This window comes from Lissotriton helveticus, chromosome 4_1 (genome assembly GCF_964261635.1).
Source record: "Lissotriton helveticus chromosome 4_1, aLisHel1.1, whole genome shotgun sequence".
NCBI lineage: Eukaryota > Metazoa > Chordata > Amphibia > Caudata > Salamandridae > Lissotriton > Lissotriton helveticus.
Genome location: NC_136063.1, coordinates 1,527,949,912 through 1,527,975,564, shown reverse-complemented (window position 1 = coordinate 1,527,975,564; position 25,653 = coordinate 1,527,949,912). Strand labels below are relative to the sequence as shown.

General features: G+C 46.0%; 1 protein-coding gene across 2 annotated transcripts in view; it reads right to left on the bottom strand.

Moving 5' to 3' along the window:
- The window catches only part of RALBP1 (ralA binding protein 1), a 276,554-nt gene that overhangs the window by 118,718 nt on the left and 132,183 nt on the right, over positions 1-25,653 (bottom strand). For both annotated transcript variants that reach the window (XM_078688137.1, XM_078688138.1), the window contains exon 4: positions 2,150-2,499. In XM_078688137.1, coding sequence (XP_078544263.1) covers positions 2,150-2,499 — 350 coding nt within the window. The remainder of the gene's footprint in view (positions 1-2,149; positions 2,500-25,653) is intronic.

Sequence of the window (25,653 nt, the reverse complement as noted above, 5' to 3'; positions counted from 1 at the left end):
CCACGGCGGTGCAAGTTACATTTAGGTAATTTACATATAACTAGTGATTTTCATGTGTTTTTGTTTTTAAAAAACAGGTTTTTATTATTAGAAAACCTGTGTATAGCTCCACTTTAAACTTAGTTTTCCCCAGTGTATATACATACACACATTCCATTAAAAAAAAGTTTGAGGACTTACAGATGCATTTCAAACTCGCATATAGTCAATTTCATACATATTTACAAGTGCGACATGCAGCTGGCATCTTATCGATTGGAACTCTTGGATCTGCTAAGTATAGTCCGCTGGAGGCCCAGCAGTGTGGTGTACTTAAGCCAGGCTTCTTCTACGAATAGCTCGGGAGCTACTAGTAGCTCTCCAGCTACCTGGAAGTAGCTCACCTGTCTGCAGCTCAGCCCACTAAATCAGAACATTTTGCTTGGTTGATTTCATAAAAGTATTTTGAAACTTTAAAAAGGTGTATTCAAGATGAAAATGTGGGTATTTTCAGAACTCATAAGCTAATGTTTGGAGAAAAATAGATTTCCAAAATGTATCTGATTTACATCAGTGTTGGTAAACCTGCCTGCTGCACTGAGGTGATTACTGCTGTACTTCTTGCATGTGGGGCCCCACTAATGTAAACTTGTCTGACATGATCATCCTTACAACACAGTAGTTCGGGATGATTAACCAAAAAGGTCAGAGATCCCTGATCTAAGCTGCACCATCGCTCAAACAATGCGCCTGAGTGGTTCGCAACCCTGAAACAAAAAAAGGAGGGATGATTAGAACCTCTGGATGATGTTGACAGGAGGGAAGTGTATATGGCCTCAGGCAAAAAAGCAATATTCACTAGGCTCCTGCTAATTCAGTTGAGCTACCTACACATGACTTACCTCACATTAAGACACTTGTGGCGTGCTGGCACGCTTCCTGATCCCAGATGCTCTCAGTGTAACCACCCAGACGCGGACTTGTTTCATATGACATAACTCTGCCCTAACATCGATCAATCCTGGGGCTGGATATCAAAATCCTTTAGCAGAGTGCTGGACAGACATTACGAATTGACCCTTAGAGTGGCACGGCTAGGTTTACCAGATTACCGGGGGAGGCACAAGCGGGAACGTACATTGGTGAGGTTGGCAGCTGTTCTGGCCCACAGACACTGCACGCTGATGGAGAGCCCCCAAGAAAATGAACTAGTATTCGCGACAGGAGGAACCTGTTTACTCGGCCAGAGGGTGACCCAAGAAGCATGTTAGTATATGGGGCAAGTGGTGGGAGTATTTTGTTCTGATGATGGTGGGTGGTCCAGTTCGGTGGCTGGGAATATGTCAATGGGGAAGGGCAGGGGATGGTTGCTGTCAGAAGCAGTTCTTGTATACAAGTCTGTTTGCAACAATAAAACAATTAAAAATTGTTTTAAAAAAAAAGAAATTCAAGTGATTTAAGATTGTTTTATGCGTTTAAAGTGGCTTTGCCATAAAAACTAAAATGTCAGTTTGTGAAGTTATGAAATTCCAAAGCTAAGGGGCTACCTTCATCTACTGTCCCAAACCCACCAGAGCAAGTGAACCTATACTTCCATCACCTTTAATTTCTCTAGACATTGCGGATTGAGATGTGTTTGAGAAACATTCATTATGTTTATTAACGTGCAAAAGGTATGATGGTCTTTTTGATTTTCAGAACTATCAGAGCATCTAACTACAGGTGTCCAACTCAACACCCAAAGTATTAAATGGTTGCTGTAATTTCTTCTCCACTGTCTCATTCGTAAAAGGCACCTCTCTCCTTAATTTAAATGAGTATCGGGAAACATATCAAACATGCCTTTCAGAAAGCATGACCCCACTGTTGAGCTGAGATTTGCCCTCAAAATGTGCCACTAAAGACTACATTAATGGAAAATCATTTAAAAGCGACATATCCTTTACAGCAAGTGCCACAGCTTTCTCGCTTGCATCCAAGACCTGAATTTTCCATTTTAATCAGTCAGGTTTCCGGTTAACGGAATGCCACTTGTCATTGAGCAGGACCCCTGTGGTTTGTCACCATGAAGATATAAATAAATGACTGTACAGGCGAACTGTTAAATATATCTTGAAAACCTGTCTTGACATCTCCGTGACAAACACCACACAACAGCAAAATAACATACCTGAACTGTGGGGCTCAGCACGATAGAAATATTCTGGATGTTCATTTTGGTTTCCAGTTCTTTTGCGATTACGTGGTCCATGTGCACAATGAGCCAGGACACAAGAGAGTAATTGCACTCTGGTAAGTCCTTCAGTAGGCGTTGGCACTCCTGAACCCTCTCGCTGTCGGTGCTTTTCCCACAAGCCTCCTCGAAGCGCGGCATCAGCTCTTTGGTCAGCACGTTCTCTGGCAGCTCCCGCAAGTACTGCTTCAGCAAACTCGCCACCGTGTTGGGTTCATAGTCATCGAGGTTTGGGGACTCTTCTCGGTCATAGCTTGCTTTCAACTCATCCACCTTAGATTTTATACCTTGAAATGAAAGTTTGACCATTGTATGAATTAAGCAGTAGAAATAATTCAAAAGAGCAATGGCCTATTTTTGGTCATTTAAGCATGCACTAGCCACCAAAGACACCTTCCAATTTTCATCCCTACCTTCCCTACAAAGGTAATTAATCAATAATAAAGGTTCGGGGACAGTAAACAAACAGTGATATATCATTAGTATCCTGCAATATTCAAGCACAAGAATAAAAACAGACAGATTATTTTAAAAGGCCCCATTTTGGGCCATAGTTTCAAACTTTGATCACCATTAGTGCGACGGAAACTATGAGCTAAAAGAAGAGTGGGAGTTGTATTCCAAGCAAAACTAAAAGTTTATTTTGTGCAGGACTAATGTAGTTGCAACAAACCAGAAACGGACTACACCAACATATTATCTGCATATAGAAGCTACATTGAAACAGGAGAATCTCCAATCAAATTTTCATAGAAAAATTTGAAGGCAGGCTCTTAAATTTCTCTACCAGACACATTTAATTATCACTTACTCCCCCCCATACATTTCATTAACACTTACAAGGTAGAAAATCTACGTTTTTTTGGACCATCCGTACACATTTAAATAAAAAAATAAAAAATAGAAACATCACTGTTCTGCTTGGCAGACAGTATATGCAAATTCGAGCTTCTTCAAGTCCGTACACAACATACCCGTCATAATTCCTCACTACAGTGAAATTCGAAACAAATACAGGACCCAATCATTCAGAATATAATTAAATGCATAAGATAATTAACTGTCCGCAACAAGAAGCCATCCCTTAAAGTTTTATTGGAATGAGAATATAACATTTTCAGTTTCTTCGCGTCTTAAGAATACCACAAAACCTTACTGTTAGCAATGTAAGAGAATAGGTCTGAGAAATCATATTTACACTCATAACAGTGAGAAGGTAAACGTTTTCAAATTATGTTGATCAAAAAGAGAGGTCTATTCCGCTCCTTCAAAAAACACATAACTATCCAGACACCCAACAGAAATAAGCAATTGCAATACGGTAGAACTGATGTTAACCCCTTCCATGCTCATGGCGAGCTCAGCTCGTCATGCAGTACACTGCTCGTGTGCTCATGACGAGCTGAGCTCGTCATGAACAACGGGATTTAAGGGAGATCAGCACCAAGCGGCGGGAATTGCTGTAGCATTGATAGTGTTAATGAGACAATGTATGTAAAAACTGGCATACAGATATGTATTTCCAAACAATACCACATCAAATCTACACATATTGGGTTGACCAATGCTTGCTTGCTGTAGTGTTGTGTGTGTAAAGATAGCGGGACCTCTTTGGTCCCTGACAGACTCCGTAGAACAGTGACGCAAGTGATTGGGTGTGCTTAAGAAAATTCATGATGTACGTTCAGTTAAGGGTTAGACTCTGAACAAAAAAGACGTGTAATACCAAGCTCCGTGTGTGGTGTGATCTTTTACATGTACAATGCACATGTAGCTACCTCCTCAGCATGATATGCTGGGGAGGATGTTACAACTGGTAACTAGATAGGGGATTACATAAACCCGCAACCCGAAGAACAGAGAGGTGCTCTTCTGGAGAGTTTGACATAGCTCAGCAAACTGCTGGAGTGTGCCACGTCAGCCTCAGTCGAGATGAAAAATAGACGAATTGGCGTCTGTGGAGTCAAAGCACCACTCAAGCTGGTGCTGTGAAGAAAGTGAAGGCCTTACAGAAAGTGTGTATGTCGTTGACTAGTAATTTGCTGGTAAAGTAGAGACGAGATATGGAGCCACAGCCTAACACAGAACCGTCATTTATACAGCACGACAATTCCAAAGGCAGCGATAACCAGCTATAGGGAAGCGCCAAAGGCTGCGATTGCCAAGTGCAAGGAAGCACTAAAAGCGGAAACATGTCTGATACAAAGAAACCTTAAAGGCAGTGGAAACCAGGTACAATGCAAAGAGGTGAGAGTGGTGAAGATCCTGTGCAAGAAACAAAGCCACTACTCACCCCAAAAGAAGAAGACAGCGCCTCACAACCAGAGAGTGGGCGCGCCAACTGAAATGTTAGCATACAGGTAGTGCTAAACGAAGGTGCCGGCCCTCGTGGGCAGCAGACGCTGCCAGAGCGGACTCATTCCTTGACAGCAGAAAGTTCCACAGGCTATGCTGCTGCCACATTCCTGAAAACACTGCCTCCATTCAATACTAGCAAAAAGCTGAATATTGGTGACCGATGGACGGCCTGGATCGAAACCTTCGATGATTCCATTGACGCGCTGGAAGAAGCAAATGACAAAAAGATCAATAAATAGCTAAAGAATTTGGCAGGTGAAGGAGCAAAAGAAGTGATAAAGAAAAATACCACGCAGTGATGAAGTGACTTATTGTCAAATCAAAGAGGTATTAAGCAACAAGTTCAATCCAATGCCAAATGTCGATTATGAAAGGGGCATTTTCAGTCAATAAAGACAGAAAGACGGTAAAACCATGAATACATTTGTAGAAAGACTTGATTGCGAGTTCAATGATGAAGAGGGCATGCACCTCAGAATAGCAGATGGTTGTCTCTCCGATTTCTTCAGACGACGAATGCTGAGACACCCAGTTTAGAGTGAGTACTCATGGCTGCTGGATGGAAGAAAGAGCCGACGGACAAGACGCTAACATGGAAGCCTGAACGGCCCAAAAATTAATCCACGTGGAGTGTGTAAAGTAAGCCGAAACACAAGGAAGAAGTACACAAAGTAATGTCTCTTAAGAAAAAGAAGTTGTGTTTTTGATGTGGATTTTCCTTTCCACATGAAGGTAAATGTCCCGCCACTGAACAGATATGTAAAGCCTGCAGGAAAGAGAACCATTTTGTAACGGGTTACAAGGCAGAGGAAAGATCAAGTGTGCCATGTCGAGAAAATAAAATGGATGCCAGAAAGTTGCAGAGATGTTCCCACCACCCTCAAGGCCAAACGGCAACACCAGTTGAGGCGAGTAGAAACTGGGCAATGTTGATCCTCATCTAAAGGTTCGTCACCATCATTGCCAAGTGACAGTCAGGTCGATGGATGTGCAATTTCAGTGGTGATCACTGAACATTGTGGACATGTAGGATTATTTTCTTGTAAGGAAGAATACTGGTTGAAGCGAGATCTACAAGTAAAATTTCAAAATGTATTTGGACACTGTCCCAAAATCACAGTGAAGATAACTGGGTGCTCCATATATTTTATCATGCACAGTGGTGCGTCGATAAACATTCTGCCAGTGGAAAACTACCATGAACTGTCTCCAGTGTAACCACAACGAAAACCAAAGTGTATACATGGGCTGCTTTGATGCCACTGCACAGTAAAAAGTTAGTTCATAGCAACTGTGGAGCATTAAAAGATGGAAGTACAAGCACCAATTCATGTCCTGCAAAGCACTTCAACAAATGCATGTTTACTCCGTTTCAGCATGGTTGCGACATGGGGCTGATTTCTGTAAACTACAATGTCAGTGCCTATCATGAGATAGTGAATCAGTTTCCATCCTTGTCTCATGAACTAGGAGGACTTAAGACAATGAAAATGCAACTTCACATTAATGAGGAAATCCGTCCTGTTGCTCAACGACAGTCGAATTGCATTTCATTTACAAGAGGCTGTTGAGAAAGAACTTGAGACACTATTAAAGCATGACATAATTGCGCGATGCACTGGTCCCACGCCATGGGTGTCACCCATAGTGGTAGTGCCTAAGGACAGTGGAGGAGCCGTGCACCCCTGCGTTTATATGTTACAAGCCAACAAGGCAATTGAAAGGGATCAACGTCCAGGTCAACGTATTGCTAACATGATTGCACAGCTGAATGGAGCCAAAGTATTTTCTCGTCTTTATTTGAAAAAAAGGTATCCCCAACTCGAACTGGAAGAAAATTGCAGGTACATTACTACCTTTTTGACTTATGTTGGTTAATTTAGATATAAAAAGCTATGTTTCGGAGTGTTATCAACTGCAAAATTATTTCACAATGTCATTCATCGCATAATACAGCTTGTAATTCCAAGCTGTGTAAAACTTCTGTCGAATTTTTGATGGTTAAGGAAGTCCACTTTTGTGAACCATATCTGGACATGATTTCTAAATCCTGGGATAGGGATCTATATTTTAAATTTAGGGTGGGCATATTGCCAGTGGGGAAACTGACTGCTAGCTGGAAGGTACCTGTGCAAACGATCCCTTACTGTCCCTTCTGTGTAAATAGGCTTGAGTCAGTTCCCCACCTCCTGTTCGCTTGTCCAGCGTATGTAGTCCCGCGCCGTATTTGGTTGAAGCCACTATGCAGGAACCTTGGCGCTAGATCTTACCATGAAGCTCTACGAATTTTAAGATCTGACCCCTGTCCCGTCTTTGCATGTTGTCTTGCCAAATATTTGGGTTGGGTTTGGCGGATCCGTTCTTCAAGGTTAATGATCTTGTCATAAATGCTTCTGTGAAATGTGTTAAGGCACAAATTGAATGTTTTAAAGGTACGAAATGCATGCATTAATGTAATGAGTGCTTTTAAAAATAATTTTATTGTATTGTAATGCTTTTTAAGATATGTGTATATATCGAAATAAAGCTTTTTCTACTACTACTAATACAGCCAGTCACAAATGCTTTCCATTGGAGTGATGACATACTGGTTTTTGGGGCCACAAGAAAGGATACGATTAAGCTTACACAAGTGGGTTGTATACTTGCTGAAGCAGGTCTCACTTTAAATGCATTAAATGGTGAACTTCATAAAACAAAACTCAAGTTCTTCGATGATATCTTTTCTGATGGGGGAATGACTCCAGATCCAAATAAAGTACAAACTTTGTCATCCACTTCTCCCCCACAAGATGTAACTATGCTGCGATGCATCCTTGGTATGGCCAGTTACTATTCAAGTTACATGTGTGACTTTGCCACTGTAAGCGCCCCACTGAGAGACTTAACAAAACAAAATGCTCCATTTCAATGACATGTGATTGTGCACAAAGCTTGAAGAAAATCAAAAATGAGATTGAGAATGCCACTGAAATGGCATACCTTGATCCAAAACTACAAATGGAGATTGTTGTTGATGCCAGCCCAGTGGGGTTAGGTGCCATACTTGCCCAGCACAATGGACATTCCAGTGCACCAAAAACACATTGTGGCCTATGCCAGCAGGTGTTTCTTACCATCAGAAAGTGCTTATTCACAAGCTGAAAAAGAAAGTCTTGCTGTGGTGTGGGCTTGTGAGTATTTTCATGTGTTTCTGTATCGAAAGCAGTTGTCACCGACCACCAAGCAATGCTCACCATTTTCGGCAATCCTAAAGCCAAGATGTCTCCTCGCATTGAGAGGTGAGGGTTGTGACCACAGGAGGAATGGATCAAAACCCCACTGACTACTTCTCATGCGTACCAATACCGTGTCATGGCACCACTTCGAAAGCGGCTGATGCTTATGTTAACTACAGCATAAAATCCAGTACCCCTGCTGCCATATCCGTGGAACAAATCATTGCTACCACAAGCACTTAGGGAGATTTGCTAATACTCAAAGACATTACACATAAATCTTGCAGAAAACATACTGGACCTCTTCAAGATGACCTTTAATACTAGAAATTCAAAAATGTGCAGGAAGAACTTTCAGTTATACCAGAAGGCATTAAATAACAAGGGTCAAAAATTGTCGTGCCTGAGACACAAGTCATTGAACTGACACATGAGGGACATGGTTGAGTTCTTGCTACTAAACGAGCTTTACAGGACTGAGTGTGCTTCTCTCGTCTTGATGAAAGTTGAAAAGGAATTAAGAACATGCCATTTGTTGCAACTGTTCATCATCCAAAACAATCCTGCATCTGTTAAACATGTCTAATCTTCCAAAGTATGCATGTGAGAAGATTTTCTTGGACCCCTAGACCATGGATGTTATCTACAATTATTTGTCGATGGAGACTCTTGTTTTACCCCTGTGTAAGATCTGTCAACTACTCATGTCAGAGTAATTAAAAGATTAGAAAATATTTTTGCAACATGGGGTGTTCCTTTGATTTTAAAATACGACAATGGCCCACCTTTCAATAGTTGAGAAATTAAAGACTTTCTCACTCACCTAAATGTCAAGCATCAGAAAAGCCCACCTTCTGGCCCTAGGCGAATGGTGTTGTCGAGCGATTTATGAGCACCCGCAAGAAGACCGTTCAGCATGCTGCGCTGGAAAGGCTCAAACTCAAGTCAGTTCTTCAATCTACTCTTCGTGCATACTGGTCAACTCCCCATTCTGCCACAGGTGTAAGCTCTGTCACCTTGATGTTTGGGATAGCCATGGGAACCAAATTGCCACAATGAACCACTGAAGATCTATTAACATTTTTAAACTTCGCACTACTGATTAAGTCTCACAAACTCAAAATGAAGACCTATACGGATAGACGCAGCTGTGCTCAAAAGTGAAGACCAAGTCATTGTCACGCAGAAACGGAAACGCACGTCTGAAGCTCTTTCTGATGCTGACCCACTGAGGGATTGACTAGTAAAGGAAACATTGGGACTGCGCATTGTATTGGGCAGTCCATCACAAGAGATTCTTCTTCTCAACTCCTGCCTGGAGGTTCGTTGACTCCAGATGGTCAGAGTGAGACACTTCCACTGAGAGTCAGGAGAGCCAACAGACTGCACCTGTGTCTATGTCACTGGAACCTGCCACGGATGCCTCTCCTACGTCTCCTCAACCACACTCAATAAGATCTGGAAGATTATTTCAAGCAACTCAACATTTCATTGAGGAGTTATGATGTATATGGATCCTTTTACTTACCTTGTAAGAGTCTCTTCTTGGCATGTAGAGCTGCAGATTCACATGCTTTTCATACTTCTGCCATCTAGTGTTGGATTTGGATGTTTAACATTTGGTTTTTCTTCGTATAAGTCTTTTACATTCACAAGTTAAGGTATTAGATTGTTTTCCCGCAAGGCGGTGAGAATGGAGTAAATAAGTGTAGTACAGCGATGTCCATGCTTGTATAGTTTGAATAATAATTATATAACTGCAACAACCATACATGTACGGGAAGGAGGGATGCCGTTTGTGAATTTACAGTTCTACATGCCAAGAACAGATGCCTATAGGGTAAGTGGCATAATCCGTTCGAGGAATGTGTGCAGTAGAATCACATGCTTTGCATAGACTGTATAGTAGTAGTCCCCCAAAGCGGTGGCTAACCAGTGGGTGTTAAAGTTGTTTGAAAAAGTATTCTTAGGACAGCCTGTCCTACATTAGCTTGTTGACGTGCGAATATATCCACAGAATAGTGTTTAGTAAATGTGTATGGTGTCGGCCTTGTAGCTGCTTTACAAAGGTCAGCTATAGGAATGTTACCTGAGAAAAGGCCACAGATGCTCCTGTTTTACGAGTAGAATGTGCTCCCAGAAGTATAGACAAAGTTCTTTTGGCTTTAATATAACATGTTTGAATACATTTAACAATCCATCTAGAAATATCAGATTTAGATAGGAATTCACTTAGGAGAGTGAGCAAAGGCAACAAAAAGATGTTTTGCGAAAATCTTTTGTTCTATCAATATAATACAATAAAGCTCTTTTGAGATCCAATGTATGTAAATCTCTTTCTGCTACAGAACCAGGTTGAGGAAAGAACACAGGTAGCTTCACTGATAGGTTAATATGAAAAGCAGAAACTACTTTTTAAGAAACTTTAGGCTAGTGTGAAGAACTACTCTGTAGGAGGAGCCGGAGGAGTCCGAGGCAAGCTGGGCGCGTGAGCCAGGTGTGTGGAGAGAACGATCGCCATTCGCCATTGCCATTGCTGTTCCAGCAAGTGTCTTTTCTCCCCCCCTCCGGGGCATCCTGTGGAGTAGCAAAGTGGAGGAGTAGATGGAGCAGGAGCAGGAGTAGGGTAGGCAGTAATAATAAAAAAATATATATATATATACATAAGAAAATAGCAAAAAAAACAACAACTAATCAAGTTGTCCTCCATTCGCCATTTCTCAAACCCAAATCAAATCTAAATTAAGCATTTCAATCTATGCCAAGCAAGCATCCCAAGCCAAACTGACCCTTGCCCCGACAACTAAATGATCTAATAACCACAAATTTTCCATCTTCTAAAAAATAAAAAATAAATTTAAAAAAAAGAGAGAAGGAATTTCAGCTCGGACAACTTCATATCTGGTCATTTGGTGAAAGGTTTTTAAGGGCAGCAAGTCACTAAAAGGCGAGCAAGTGTTGTCAGTTTACCTTGGAGCAATGAGGTCGGGGAGGACAAGAAGGAATCCACTACAACCCACGAAACGGAAATCTAAAAACAAATCAGTAACCGTCAACTCCGAGAACAAAGCAGTTAACCCCGTCACAACCTCATTAATACCACCAAATTATTCGATATTTGGCTCAATAAATCCCACAGGCAAATTTTCATTCTTGAAAGACCCAGTAACAGCCATTTACACAATGCCAGCCATCCCAAATGGACTTCAAAAACCGCTGACACCAAGCAAACCAAGCATGCAGTCGGTAGTAGCATCCATCTCCATACCTGATTCAACCATCAACATAACAAATGGTAACGATATAGAAGATCCAGGCAGGAGCACGGCATCAGCCCCTGAGGCTCACAGGCCAACAGGTCAGGAGAATAACAAGCACACGATTCAAACACAAGCCCAAGTGCACATGGAAAATGGAGGCCATGACCGGGCGCAAGTCAAAACAAAGAACATCACACTGCAAGGTTCCATTGACAGGATCTCAGACAACACCATGGAAAATGCCCTAGAAAATAGCATAATGCATATAAGCCAAAAGAGACCTGTAAGGACAAACACGCCTCCAGCCTTAACAATTAGCGACACAAACTTAGACCAACTAGGGGCTGGCACCCATTCAGCCACAAATAACGACCAGGGATGTACTAACATCAGCAATTTAGATGCTGCATACCAAGACCAACCAAACAAGCACTCAACACCCAGACAAGAGTCTCGTCTAAATCATGCAAAGTTTGTTTTCATTAAAAAGGATGAGGTGTGTAAATCCTGGTTGGATCCCCAAATTCTTCTCGATAATAAGGACATATTACAAGTCCAATATATAAACACAGTCAATGACAAGCAAATTAAAAAAATTAGGAAACCCGACCTGGAAAAAATTAAATCATCCAATAAATTCGCAATCATAGCCAATGATGTGCAAGTAAAAGCCCAAATTGGCTGCCACGCAAGTAATCAATTGCTGCAAGAACCAATAAAGGAAAACCTAATTGAGATATCAAGTGGGTCGGACCAGGAAGCACATCCACCCTCAGACCAACTGAAAAAAACATATCATGTACCTTGTCAGGATGCAACAATAATAGAAATATCGAGTGTATTGGAATTGTCTGGCTCTAAACACCGAATTCCCATGGATAAAGCACATTCCCGGGCCAAATGGGCACGGCACAACGAGTCACCACGGCAGGTGAAAATCTTGAGGAACATTCTAACTACTTAGCGAATACATCTAATACCCAGGATAATCAGAGCCAACAAGCTGAAAAGCTAGACTCTAATCAAAATCTGGAATCCATACTCAAACTACATGGAGCGTTAGGAAAAATACTAGAAACATCAATTAAAACGCTGAACATGCAGTCGGACAAACTCGACATCCAAATCAATCTCATGAGTATAATCGCCGAGTACATATCTGATATCAATAAAAAGCTGGATGCCATGGCAAACACATTTGAATCCCTTCAGGACCGAAATATCCAACGAGTTCTTTCTTCAACTTGTTCATGTAGTCCCATACTTGAAAAACTAAGGGACCTGTCAATACTCAAAAGTATCCTACAGGAATGCAGATGTACAAATCATGGCCCCAACTGCCTATTGGAGGAAAGAGACCATCAAAAAGCTACACTTAACCAAGCCTTAGTCAATTCAGATGCGAGGAGTGAAAATGCCTTGGTAGAAATAGAAACTTTACAACAAGTTATAGATTCAAACACTCAGCAGAGAAAGGCATCAAAAACAAAATCTGGTGAACTATTTGAAGAACAGAACATGTCGGGGGTTATACCCCAAGACCAGATCAACAACCGTCAACATCTGACAGCAAAAGAACAACCAAGCCTAGAGCAGATAAAAGCCACAAACGTTCAGGAACAAGTTTTAACTAAAAGACAGAAAAAACGTGCAAGAAAAATCAGAAAGCAACAATTGAGCAGTAGACCCGCCAATATGCAGGCTTTGATCCATTATCCAATCTTTAATCTCCCCAAAACTCTAACGAATTCTGAAACCAAAACAGACAAGGGAGAATATAAGTCAAATACTATAACCAAGATTCCAAGAAATGAAGTGCAACAACCAACTGCCATGGGACCCAATTGCAATACAATACCCCGGGAGTGGACATCAAATGCACTAATGTCCATCGAGGAACGCAACAATGATGAACTCTCGACCTCCTCTATGGAAAAAAGTCAAGCAAATTGGAGTATAGTGAGTGTGGACATCGAACCCACTCAATTGAACAGAAACACGCGGAGCCCAAAGGGTCAACTTAAAATCAGTGGGACAAAATCAAAACCACCAGTCCTGATTTCTGAACTGGATCAGGCTCAGACCATAAGAGCCCAGGAGCAGACTTCAAGTGCAATGGTGAACAAGGGACACCCAAGGGAGGCAATTGCTAAAGCTGACAAAAACACACAAAAAGCATCCCTCACCCTGCCTACAATATCAAGTCCTGTAACAACAACCTCCAGAAGGGACGTTAAAACCCACAGGCAAGTCACAGTGATAGCTGACAAAAGTCTGCAAGAATATCTACCACTAAGGGTAACAATGAATGAATGAATGAAAATTGCACTTGTATAGCGCTAAACTACCCGGAGGCCTCGCAGCGCTTGTGACTGAATACTCAACGCGAGCCTCGGGTAGTTCAGCAGATTTTACTATAAAGGTGCGTTTTTAAAGCTTTCCTGAAGGACATGTGGTTAGTGTTTCCTCGGAGAGATAAAGGGAGGGTGTTCCAGAGCTTGCCGGCGGTATGGGAAAAAGAGCGGCCGCCCCAGCGGGCTTTCCTGACTCTAGTGAGGGTGGCCAGCTGAAGGGTGCAAGAACGGAGGGAACGGGACAGGACGTAGGGTGTAGCCAGGGGATGAAGAATTACGCGGCCTGTACGATGAAAGACTTTGTGTAAGATACACATAGCCTTAAATTGCACTCTCGCTCCTACAGGGAGCCAGTGGAGCTCCCTTAGGGCATTCCTCGCTGACTGCCAGCGGGGGAGGTTGTAGAGTAGACGGGCCGCACTGTTTTGTGTCACTTGGAGTTTCTGAATGACGGAAATCGGAGCTCCTATATAAAGAGCGTTTCCGTAGTCCAGGCGGGAGAGTATGAGGGCCTGGACCAGAACCCTCCTTGCCTGGAATGGGAGCAGGGGGAGCACCTTCCGCAACATCCTCATAATCCCAAAGCAAGTGGCGGCGGTATTAGTTGCTTGGGCCGAAAAGTCCAGAGCTTTATCGAGCCAGATCCCAAGGCTCTTTATTTGGGATTTGGGGACCGGGGGCAGGCCTAGACATGGAGGCCAGATGGATGCAAGGGCAGTGGGAGAGGGGTTGCCCAGAAGAATGATGTCTGTCTTCTCCCCATTAAGTTTTAGACAGGAGGATTGCATCCATCTAGCGACAGCCTCTAGACAGGGACCTAGGGTGTGGGACGATCCTTCAGCGTGGTCTAAGGAGACCACCAGTTGGGTATCGTCCGCGTAGGTGACAATACGCACACCGAAGGGATGGACTATCCTGTCTAGGGGTTCCATGTAGGCATTAAAGAGGGTGGGGCTGAGGGAAGAGCCCTGCGGTACTCCACACCTGAGAGGGTGCTTGGGAGATACTGTCTCGCCCTCGAAGACCTGGAAGGAGCGGTTAGCCAGGAAGGATGTCAGCCATTCTAGGGCCGCGCCCGACACGCCCATGTCCGCCAGACGTTGTAGTAGCGTGACATGGTTAACTGTGTCGAACGCGGCGCTGAGATCAAGTAGGACAATGGCGGCTTTTCCTCCCCGGTCCAACACAGCTCTTGCCTCTTCCGTTACCGCCAGAAGGGCAGTTTCGGTCCCGTGTAGAGGGCGAAACCCTGTCTGAGAGGCACGTAGTAGACTGTTGGTCTCTAAATAGTCTACCAGGATGTTATTTACGTGCCTTTCGAGCAGTTTACTCAACCAGGGGAGTAAGGAGATGGGGCGATAGTTCGCCAAGTTGTTCTGGTCAAGATTGGGCTTCTTCAATAGGGCTCTCACCATCACACACTTCCAGGGAGGTGGTACGGATTTGGAGGTGATAGATGTATTGAGAACGTCCAATATGACCGGGCGGATAACGTCCATGACCTTAGTGAGGGTCTGAGGGGGTGCTGGGTCATTGGGGGAACCAGAGGTAATCTTGGTGGTTAGTCCATCCAAGCCAAGACTGTCCAGGAGTGGAATTGTATCAAGTGTACAGGTGGCGGGAGAATCAGAGGTAGTGGGCAGGAGAAGTTCCACTTCATTCTTAGCGTCCCCAAATGAGGAATATATGCTCTGAATTTTTTGGGAAAAAAAGACGGCGAGGTCGTTACAGCGATTTTGAGCACCTTCAGCAGAGGGACACTCCGCGGAAGGTGAAATGAGGGATTTGACAATTTTAAAAATTTCCTTTGGGGCATTTGTGGCCGCATTGATTTTCCCTTCATAAAAGGAAGCTTGAGTTGCCTTTATCTCCTGTTAATAGAGCTTTATGGCAGCTCTGTACTCAGCCTTCCTGAGTTGAGAGTGATCGTGCCTCCATGCTCTCTCAAGTTTACGGCAGGCTAATTTCATAATTCTAAGGGAGGGGGTATACCATGGGGCAACTTTGGGTCTTTTTATGGAGTTGCAGGAGTGCTTGGGAAGGAACAGGTCAAGGGTACTCGAAATCCAATTGTCGAAATTGTTAGTGGCCTTGTTAGGGTTTGTTAACTTCCCAGGAGGGGCTCTGGCCAGGGCGGCTTCCCACGCTTGGAGGGGGAGCGAAGGCCACTTCCTACCTCGATGTTTAGCAAGGTTTTGAGAGGAGGAAGGGAGGTTTGTGCGCCAGATAAAAGGTATTAAAAAGTGGTCGGTCCAAGGTAGGGGTATAGGGGTCTCCACCATTAAATCATCTACATTGCTATAGATGTGGTCAAGAAGGTGACCCCTGTTATGGGTTGCATGAAAACCTTTTTGATAAAGATCCATAGCTTGTAGATTGGAACGGAGATTGTTAGCTGTAGTATCATGGGGATCATCTAGATGTAGGTTGAGATCTCCCAGCAGGGTGAAGTTGGGCGAAGACAGCACTACACTTGCAGCGAGGTCAGTTATTTTCGTGATAAAATTATTGAGGGAACCGGGTGGGCGATAGGCTAAAATGCCTGAGAAAGTGGTGATGGGGGAAAATTCTAGCGAAAAATGAAGACACTCGCAGGAGGGTATGGTGGTCGGGACAATGCGGCATTTATAGCTGTCTCGGTATATAATAGCCAGTCCGCCACCTCTCCCAGATTGGCGATCCAGTTTTTTAAGCGTGTAGCCCTGGGGGGTGGCCCATACAGTAGTCGGGTCATGGTCTGTTTGGAGCCACGTTTCTGTGAGAAAGAGAGCATCCAGATTGAGCTCTTCAATCAATATATGCAGTTCAGTGTGGTGTTTGGGTAGTGAACGGCAGTTGAGAAGAAACATTCTCCATTCCTGGGCGGGGGGCACCTGGCAGATATGTGGCGGGAGAGGACTCCAGTTACATTTGGAACAATGGTACTCAGTATGGGATGGGAGGAACGAGTGGCAGCATGGCAGAGTCGTGGGAGGACGTAGGGAAAGAAGGGATGAGGAATTATAGGAAATTGGAGAGTCCCCCATGGTGGACCTGAAGACCAGTAGGCGGGAGGCGTCTGGACGCGGACTGGCGCAGACTGGCTTCTCTTTGGCGCCTCTTCGGCGCGTCAACGGCGCTACCGCTGCGCGGACAGATGATGGACTAAATAGGTTAGGTGAAGGTGGAGACTAGCGCGTCAACCCTCCGAAAATGGCCGCCTATACTGGAGCAACCAGGAAGTGGTACCGCTTGCCTCCCTCCACAACAAACAGCACTGGGAGCTGCGGTGGAACGGGGAGTGAGCGGACAAGTACAGGTAGTGCAAAATACAATTTTTAAAAATACAGGTAAGAACAATTAAAACGCTGTTGACAGTCATTAGTCGCTGCCAAGCGCTCTGCGCTACGATGTCGTCATTCACTGTCGAGCGCGACTAGAGGGATCCTTAAGTACTGAGGGCGAAGGGGAGACTAGCGCGTCAACCCTCCGAAAATGGCCGCCTATACTGGAGAAACCAGGAAGTGGTACCGCTTGCCTCCCTCCACAACAAACAGCACTGGGAGCTGCAGTGGAACGGGGAGTGAGCGGACAAGTACAGGTAGTGCAAAATACAATTTTTAAAAATACAGGTAAGAACAATTAAAACGCTGTTGACAGTCCTTAGTCGCTGCCAAGCGCTCTGCGCTACGATGTCGTCAATCACTGTCGAGCGCGACTAGAGGGATCCTTAAGTACTGAGGGCGAAGGGGAGACTAGCACGTCAACCCTCCGAAAATGGCCGCCTATACTGGAGCAACCAGGAAGTGGTACCGCTTGCCTCCCTCCACAACAAACAGCACTGGGAGCTGCGGTGGAACGGGGAGTGAGCGGACAAGTACAGGTAGTGCAAAATACAATTTTTAAAAATACAGGTAAGAACAATTAAAACGCTGTTGACAGTCCTTAGTCGCTGCCAAGCGCTCTGCGCTACGATGTCGTCAATCACTCAACGGACATAGATCGCCCCAAACTGGAGGGTGGGCCGGAATCAGGAATAAGGACAGGCCCACTGCAAGCAACCACCATCAATGAGCACACACTAATCCATTGGTTGCATTACCCAAAAAGAGAAAAATCGAACCTAACTACAAAGGCAACCGACGGCCCTGTGTACACAGGGAGGGAGGTTAGTACGCACCACACGAATAATTTACCTAACGAAGCAAAGGTTAAAGAAAGAAATAACACAACGAGATATGGGACAAACGAACATCCATTTCCCACTCCCGAGCTAATGCAAGAAAAAAAATCAAACATAAATGGAAGGATTTTCTTCATACCAAATTACATATCACAAGGCCGACAAGATTACCTAAATAGAGGAAACATCCTTCACTTGACATCTGCAATTCCAAGTCTCAACCATCTGTCTCAACCATCTAACATCTGATGATTTATTATCGATAGAATTTGTAGACTCAGACAACAATTCAGTAAAGGACGGCACTCTAACAACCTGGAGGAACGCAGAAATAGTCATGAAGTTACTCAATGAAACCACTAAATTTGATGAGTGGGGAATCACCCAAAAGCAGAGGTGACACCAGGTTACCCGTCCCCTCTCTTGAAGAAACACCGTACAGGAGCAAACAGCTCAGTGGCAAAAAGAACCACACACTCGGTATTGCAAGGTGCTAGGGGCATGGAAAATTTGAAGTCCGAAGTTCTATTCCGATTAAACCATGTAACGCGAGAGGCCTGAAATAATTCCCAGGGCGCCCAATTAGATCAAAACCTTCTAAAAATTCTATCTTGGAACATCGCGGGAGCAAAAAACATCGTAAGTGACAAAAACAAAACGGACTCCTGGGATACCTATGACATCATCGCACTACAGGAAACATGGCTAACATCTACAGTTGATGTCCCGGGCAGGATAGGATTCCATGTTAGTGCCACTCGAACACAAAACTATGGGCGTGCAAAGGGGGGTCTTACGGTTTATATCTCCACAGCACTAAACATTAAGTCCTCTCAGATACCCACATCCACCCCAGATATGCAAATAATTAAATTGGAAATGGGACCTCTGGTGCGTATCGGAACTGTCATTCTTATTAATATTTACGCCCACCCAAAATCTATGGTCAAACAAGAGCTATTCAAGAAACTCACAGGTGTAATATCAAGACTCCGCTTAGAAGAGCCAACTTGGGAAATAATACTTACAGGGGATTTCAATGCCAATTTATTACACCCCCATGAGGATGAAGAAATGAATATGCTACTTACCAGTATGCATCTGTTCTTGGCATGTAGGGCTGCTGACATTCATATCTATAGCATAGATCGCCGCCTAGTGTTGGGTCCGGATGATTGCACATTGTTGTCCTGGAAGAGTCTTCGAAGTATCACGAGATAGGTGGCTCCTCCCCTGGACTACAGTGTGCATGGGCATCGACTCCATCCTTAGATTGTTTTTAGCCATTGTGGCAAAGATGGAGTGTAATAGTGTAAGCGATGGCCATGCCTAAGAGTAAATGTAAGAAAAAAGTCTGCAACCGCTACGGGCGCCGGGGAGGAGGGCGGGCGATATGAATGTCAGCAGCCCTACATGCCAAGAACAGATGCATACTGGTAAGTAGCATATTCAGTTCGAGGCATGTGGGCTGCTGAATTCATATCTATAGCATAGAATACATAGCAGTCCCTCCATTAACAGCGGCCGCCCGTGCCAGTTGCAGAAGTCTGAAAAAGTGTTTTAAGAACAGCCTGTCCTACAGCTGCCTGCTGCTTGGAGTGCACATCTACACAGTAGTGTTTAGTAAACGTATGTGGTGTAGACCATGTGGCTGCTCTACAAATGTCTTCCAAAGGAATATTACCTAGGAACGCCATGGAGGCCCCAACTTACGTGTGGAGTGTGGGTCCTAGGGGGGACCGTTAAAGTGCGCTTAGCTTTGTGATAGCAAATCTGAATACACTTAACGATCCACCTGGCTATTCCTGCTTTGGAAATGGGGTTGCCTTTGTGTTAGGGCTGAGAAGGCAACAAAGAGCTGTTGTGTCTTTCTAAAATCTTTCGTTCTGTCAATGTAGTACATTAACGCTCTTTTGACATCAAGCGTGTGGAGCATTCTTTCTGCTACTGTTTCAGGGTTTGGAAAGAATGCGGGCAGTTCGATGGTTTGATTGACATGAAACTGCGACACCACCTTAGGAAGAAACTTAGGGTTAGTGCGCAGCACCACCCTGTTAGAATGAATTTGTATAAATGGCTCTTGTACTGTGAGCGCCTGTAGCTCACTAACGCGTCGTAGAGACGTGATGGCAATGAGAAAAGCCACTTTCCATGTCAAGAACTGAATCTCACATGAATGTAGAGGCTCAAACGGGGGACCCATCAACCTGGTGAGGACCACATTGAGGTTCCACATAGGAGCTGGCGGGGCCCTAGGGGGGATGACCCGCTTCAGCCCTTCTAGGAATGCTTTAATGGCAGGCACCCTGAAGACAGAGAGATGCTGCCTGTTCTGAAGATAAGCCGCTATGGCGGATAAGTGTATCCGAATGGAAGCATATGCCAGATTGCATTTGTAAAGATGTAACAAATAGCAGATGATATTAGGAATGGATGCATCTAGCGGGTTGATATTGTGTTCTGTACAGTAAATGACAAACCGCTTCCATTTCGCTGCATAGCAAGCTCGGGTAGTGGGCTTTCTTGCCTCCCGGATGATGTCCATGCATTCAGGAGGTAGATTAAGGTAGCCAAACTCTAAGACCACAGGAGCCAGATCGCCAGATTGAGCTGTTGCGGATCTGGATGCTGAATGTCGCCATGGTTCTGCGTCAAGAGCCTGGGTGTGAGGTGCAGCCTTTGATGCGGTACCACGGAGAGTTCTAGAAACGTGGTGTACCGTGGTTGGCGTGCCCACGTTGGAGCAACCAGGATGAGTGTCATCGAGTGCTGCTTTAGCTTTCTTGCCACCAGCGGTATGAGAGGTGCTGGGGGAAAAGCGTACGCAAATCTGCCTGACCAGTTCATCCATATCGCATTGCCCTGCGACTGTGGGTGAGGAAACCTGGCGGCAAAGCTTTGGCATTTTGCGTTTTCCCTTGTGGCAAACAGGTCGATCTCTGGATGACCCCACTGCTGGAAGTACGGGTGGAGTACTGATGGGTGTATCTCCCACTCGTGCATCTGGTGGCTGTACCTGCTGAGCAGATCCGCCATCTGATTGTCCTTGCCCGGGAGGTGTTCCGCCATGAGGAAGATGTTCCTCTGAATGGCCCACTTCCACATGCTCTGAGCCAGATGAGACAACTGTGGAGAGTGTGTACCTCCCTGCTTTTGGATGTAGTACATGGCTGTCATGTTGTCCGTCCGGATCAACACGACTTTGTTGCACAGATGTACTTTGAAGGAATTGAGTGCCATGAAGATTGCCATCAGTTCTAGGTAGTTGATGTGCATCTTCCTTTGCTGCGTCGTCCATAGTCCCTGCACCGTGTAGTGGAGCACATGAGCTCCCCATCCCTGGAGAGATGCGTCCGTCGTCAGGACAATCTGTGGCACAGGCTCTTGGAACGGTCGGCCCTTGCAAAGGTTGTGTGGATTCCACCAATGCAGAGAGTTGTATGCCCGACCGGTCACCAACACTAGGTCTTTCAACTGTCCTTGAGCCTGAGTCCACTGATGTGCCAAGCATTCCTGGAGCGGACGCATATGCAACCGTACGTGCGGGACTATGAAGATGCAGGAGGCCATCATGCCTATCAACTGCATGAACACTCTCGCAGGAAGTGAGTGTTGTGGTCTGAATTTTTGGATGAGCGACTGGATGTTGCCTATCCTGACTGCGTTTGGCTGAGCTGTGGCCGCCAGAGTGTCTATCGTCGCGCCCAAATACTGCCGCACATGGGCTGGCTGAAGGTGCGACTTCGGATAGTTTAGTGAAAACCCCAGACTGTGAAGAAGGTGAATGGTGTGGGACATGTCGGCTGCGCACTGCTGGGCGGACTTTGCCTGAACCAGCCAGTCGTCCAGATAGGGGTAGACATGGACGTTCTGTCTCCTGAGGTGCGCCGCCACTGTCGCCAGACATTTCGTGAACACTCTGGGGGCTGTGGTCACTCCGAAAGGAAGGACCTTGAATTGGTAATGCCTGTTCTGGATGGTGAACCTGAGGTATTTCCTGTGGGAAGGATGGAGCGGGATGTGAAAGTAAGCATCCTCGAGGTCTAAGGTTGCGAGGAAGTCTCCCTGGTTTAGCAATGGAAGAACCTGCTGCAGTGTTAGGATATGGAAGTGTTCTGAGAGAATGTACTGGTTCAGGGGCCGTAGGTCTAGAATAGGTCTGAGTGACCAGTCCTTCTTTGGGATTAAGAAGTACAGGGAATACACCCCTGTGCCTTCTTCCTCCACCGGCACGAGCTCTATTGCGCCTTTTTGCAGCATTGCAAGAACCTCCTGCTGCAATAAGTGCAAATGCTCTGCTGACATAGGACGGTGTTTTGGGGGTATGTTGGGTGGAGTGGATGTTAGCTCCAAACAATAGCCGAACTGGATAAGTTTCCTGACCCACCTGTCTGTGGTGATGGACTTCCAGACCGGCAGGAACTGCTGGAGTCTCCCCCCGACAGGTGTTGGATGGTCGGGGGGCAGTGACAGGGAGTCACTGTTTGTTGGTGGCAGAGGAGCGGGAACTGTTGTTGCCTCTGCCTCTGCCCTTGGAGCTGTTTCCCCGGTATCCTCCTCTACTCTGCTTGGTGTACGAGGATTGCGTCCCACCTTTATTGAACTGCGTCTGCTGTGACATCTGTCCTCTGTTAACACCTCGATTGCCTGAGCGACGAAAAGTGTTCCCTCGAAACTGTTGGGACTGGAGAGCCCCCATGGACTTTGCAGTCTCAGTATCTTTCTTAATTTTTTCCAGGGTGGTATCCACCTCTGGACCAAATAACCTGTCTGGGTTCACCGGCTGGTTGAGGATGGTAGTCTGTATCTCTGGCTTGAACCCTGAAACACGGAGCCATGCTTGACGCCTCAACATCACGCTAGTGTTGATTGCCCTTGCTGCTGTGTCCGCAACGTCTAGTGCACACTTTATAGCAGCGTTGGAAATGAGCTTGCCTTCTTGGACAAGCATCTCAGCTCCCTCCTTAAACTGGTCTGGTAGGTGTTGCAACAGGGTCTCTAGGGTGTCATAGCGTGCCCTGTCGTATCTGGCCAATAGTGCCTGCGTGTTTGAGATACGCCAGATGTTGGCCGCCTGAGCTGCTACTCTCTTCCCTGATGCCTCCAGCACTTTTGACTCCTTGTCTGGGGGAGGAGCTTCACCCGTGGTTTGCGAGTTCGCCCGTTTGCGGGCATTAGAGACCACTAAAGAGTCCAATGGACTGCATGCTGATCCCCTTGATCACCTGCCTCCACCCACGAGTCCTGTTGCTCATCAGGCTCAGTGTTGGTAGGAAAATTGTACTCCTCATCCTGCTCCCCTCCATCCTCTCCATCAGAATAAGTGGGTGAGGGTGTTGTGCCTCTTAGAGTCTGTGGAACCATTGGCTCAACCAAGACTGGTGTGTCTGGTGCAGGCTTTTTGCGCTTCAGGGGAATTGTGAGTGACTCCAAGGGCTTCGATGCTGTAATCTTCCTCTTGTAAAGCGCAAGCTTTCCGGTGTCGGCATCGATGAAACGCTCCGACTGTTCCTCTAAAGAGTGTTGTCGATGCGCCAAACTCCCAGCCGGGTGAATTGGCGTCGACAATACCGAGTCTTTGGGCACCGACCGTGGTGCAAAGGCCTTCGGCGCCACCTTAGGCGGTAACGTGAAGAGGATCGGCGTTGAAGTTTTTTGCGCCGGGACAGCTGGCTTCGGGGCGGAAGGTGTCCTCGGTTCCGACGCAGAAGCCTTGTCCTTAAGTCGCTGGAGGGAGTCCGAGACCTGCTTCGTAAAGGAAGCGGAAGGTTTCGTCAACCCGACCGATAACCTGGGTCCGCCCCCAGGGGAAGACCCGAGCGTCGATGCCTTCTGTTTCTCCGATCGAGGCGCAGGAGCATCTTTCACCGGTGCGCTACGATCTTTGTCCACGGCCGCAGACGTCGACGCCGACGGCTTCGGATCGGCAGCCTTGACCTTCGGCTTTGGGATCCCAGACTTCGGCTCTGCGCCCTTGACGGCCTTGTCCGATGCAGTCACGACAGCCTTCTTAGATTTCGGCTCGACTGCCTTGCTCGACGCCGATTCGACAGCCTTCCCTGAGCTTGGCTCCTTGACCACTTTTGGCACCTTGGCTGGGTCGATAGCTTTCTTCGGCTTCGAGGCCTCCGAAGACGACGGCGTCGATGGGGTAGCAGACGTCTTCGGTTTCGATGGCGCCTCGGCCATCTTTGTCTTTGTCGACACCGTTGGTTTCAGTTTCGGTTTCGATTTCGACAATGGCGGCTCCGCTGAAGTGTCCGTAGCCGGGCCGGAAGGTGGGGCCGTGGATCTTGGTGTAAGGTCTTGGGTAAGGCCATGTGGCGATCCCTTGACCTGAGCCTTTGTAAGAGTACGAACGGGGTATAGCACTTCCTCCGAGCTATCTTTCATGGCCCCATAGGCCTCGTCGTCGTCCCCTACCTCGTCGACGACTTCTTCCACGTCTTGGCCTTCGGCGTCCGCTTCATAGTCGGACTCGACGACCACCGATGGGGGTGAAATCTGCAGTTGAACCTGTTGCTCGTCCGCTTCTGCGTCGACGAAGATGTCCACCGGTGCCGGAGCCGATCGCCAGGCCTCGAGTCGCGCTACGCGCCGAAGCTTGATTGTTTTCTTTGAACGAAACCTGGAACAGGCCATACAATTGGCCTCGTCGTGGTCCAGCGACAGGCATTTGTTGCAGACTGGGTGGACATCGATGTGTGGGTACTTGGATCCACACACGGGACACTTCTTGAACGGACTCCGTTCCATGCCGTCGAAAGTCTTGCTGCGTCGACTGGGCCTCGATCCCCGAAGAGTCACACGACCCCCCGGCTATCCGACTCGATGAGTTGGAAGACGTTGGGCACCGAACGCAAACAATACCGACGGTTAGAAGAAGGCCTTTTGGCCTCGAGACAGTTTTATATCGATTCCGAACAGGAGTTAACCACATCAATGCTGATGGTATTCCCCTCCTGTGCTGAGATTTGTTGATTCCCATGTTTCATGACGAGCCCAGCTCGTCATCAGCGTCGAAGGGGTTAACGAAATCACATCCGAACCCAATGGCGGAAAAAAACAATCTAAGGATGGAGTCGATGCCCATGCGCACTGTAGTCCAGGGGAGGAGCCACCTATCTCGTGATACTTCGAAGACTCTTCCAGGACAACAATGTGCAATCATCCGGACCCAACACTAGGCGGCGATCTATGCTATAGATATGAATTCAGCAGCCCACATGCCTCGAACATATCATTACAGCTAATGAACTCTGGGCTGTCGAAACACAGGAAATCCCGCACGCGAAGAGAATGGAAAAAGCAGGACGGCAGTTGATGTGGGAGCTAGAACAGCAAGGGCTCCATGTGTTAAATGGGAGAATATGCCAGGACAGACCCGCCAATAGCACCCACATTGGCCCTAGCTCAACCACAATCCTGGATTACACTGTTGTTTCCCTTCCACTCCTTGGATTAATCAAAAAGTTTCAAATTATATGTTCTCCAGATAGTGATCATTCGGCCCAGCACATTGAAATTAAATTAACACCGCCGAAACATCTCAATGCACCAAAATTAGCAGGGGACACTTCAACAATAAATTTGAAACGCTTAAAGTGGACAAGTGTCACACTCCCGTAAATAGCCCTAGACGCAAAGAATCTACTGCAAAGGCTTACCCTGGAAAACAAACCAGCCATGGAAACGTGGGCTGCCTTTGTGGATAAATTACCAAAGACCAAACTCCATGTTAAAACAAGGTATAAGGCAAAGAACATTAGCCATTTCAGCCAGACAACACGCTCCTTGAGAAGGCGCTTGCGGCAGTCCGTGAGGAGAGCACAAGGTTACAGCTCACAATCCATGGTATGGCAGGACGTACGTTTCATAAAGAAACTATCAGAAACAAATTTGGATCGGAAAAAAAAAACGAGGTCACTGACTTTTGGACAAAAATAATACACAATGCTACAAAATCCGACTCCAGAGCATTCTGGATGCAATTAAACACACTTAACAGACCAGCTAGCTCTATATGCATGACCTGCATTACTGAAAAGGCATGGACACAGCATCTAATTGACACCTTCTCAATAAATCC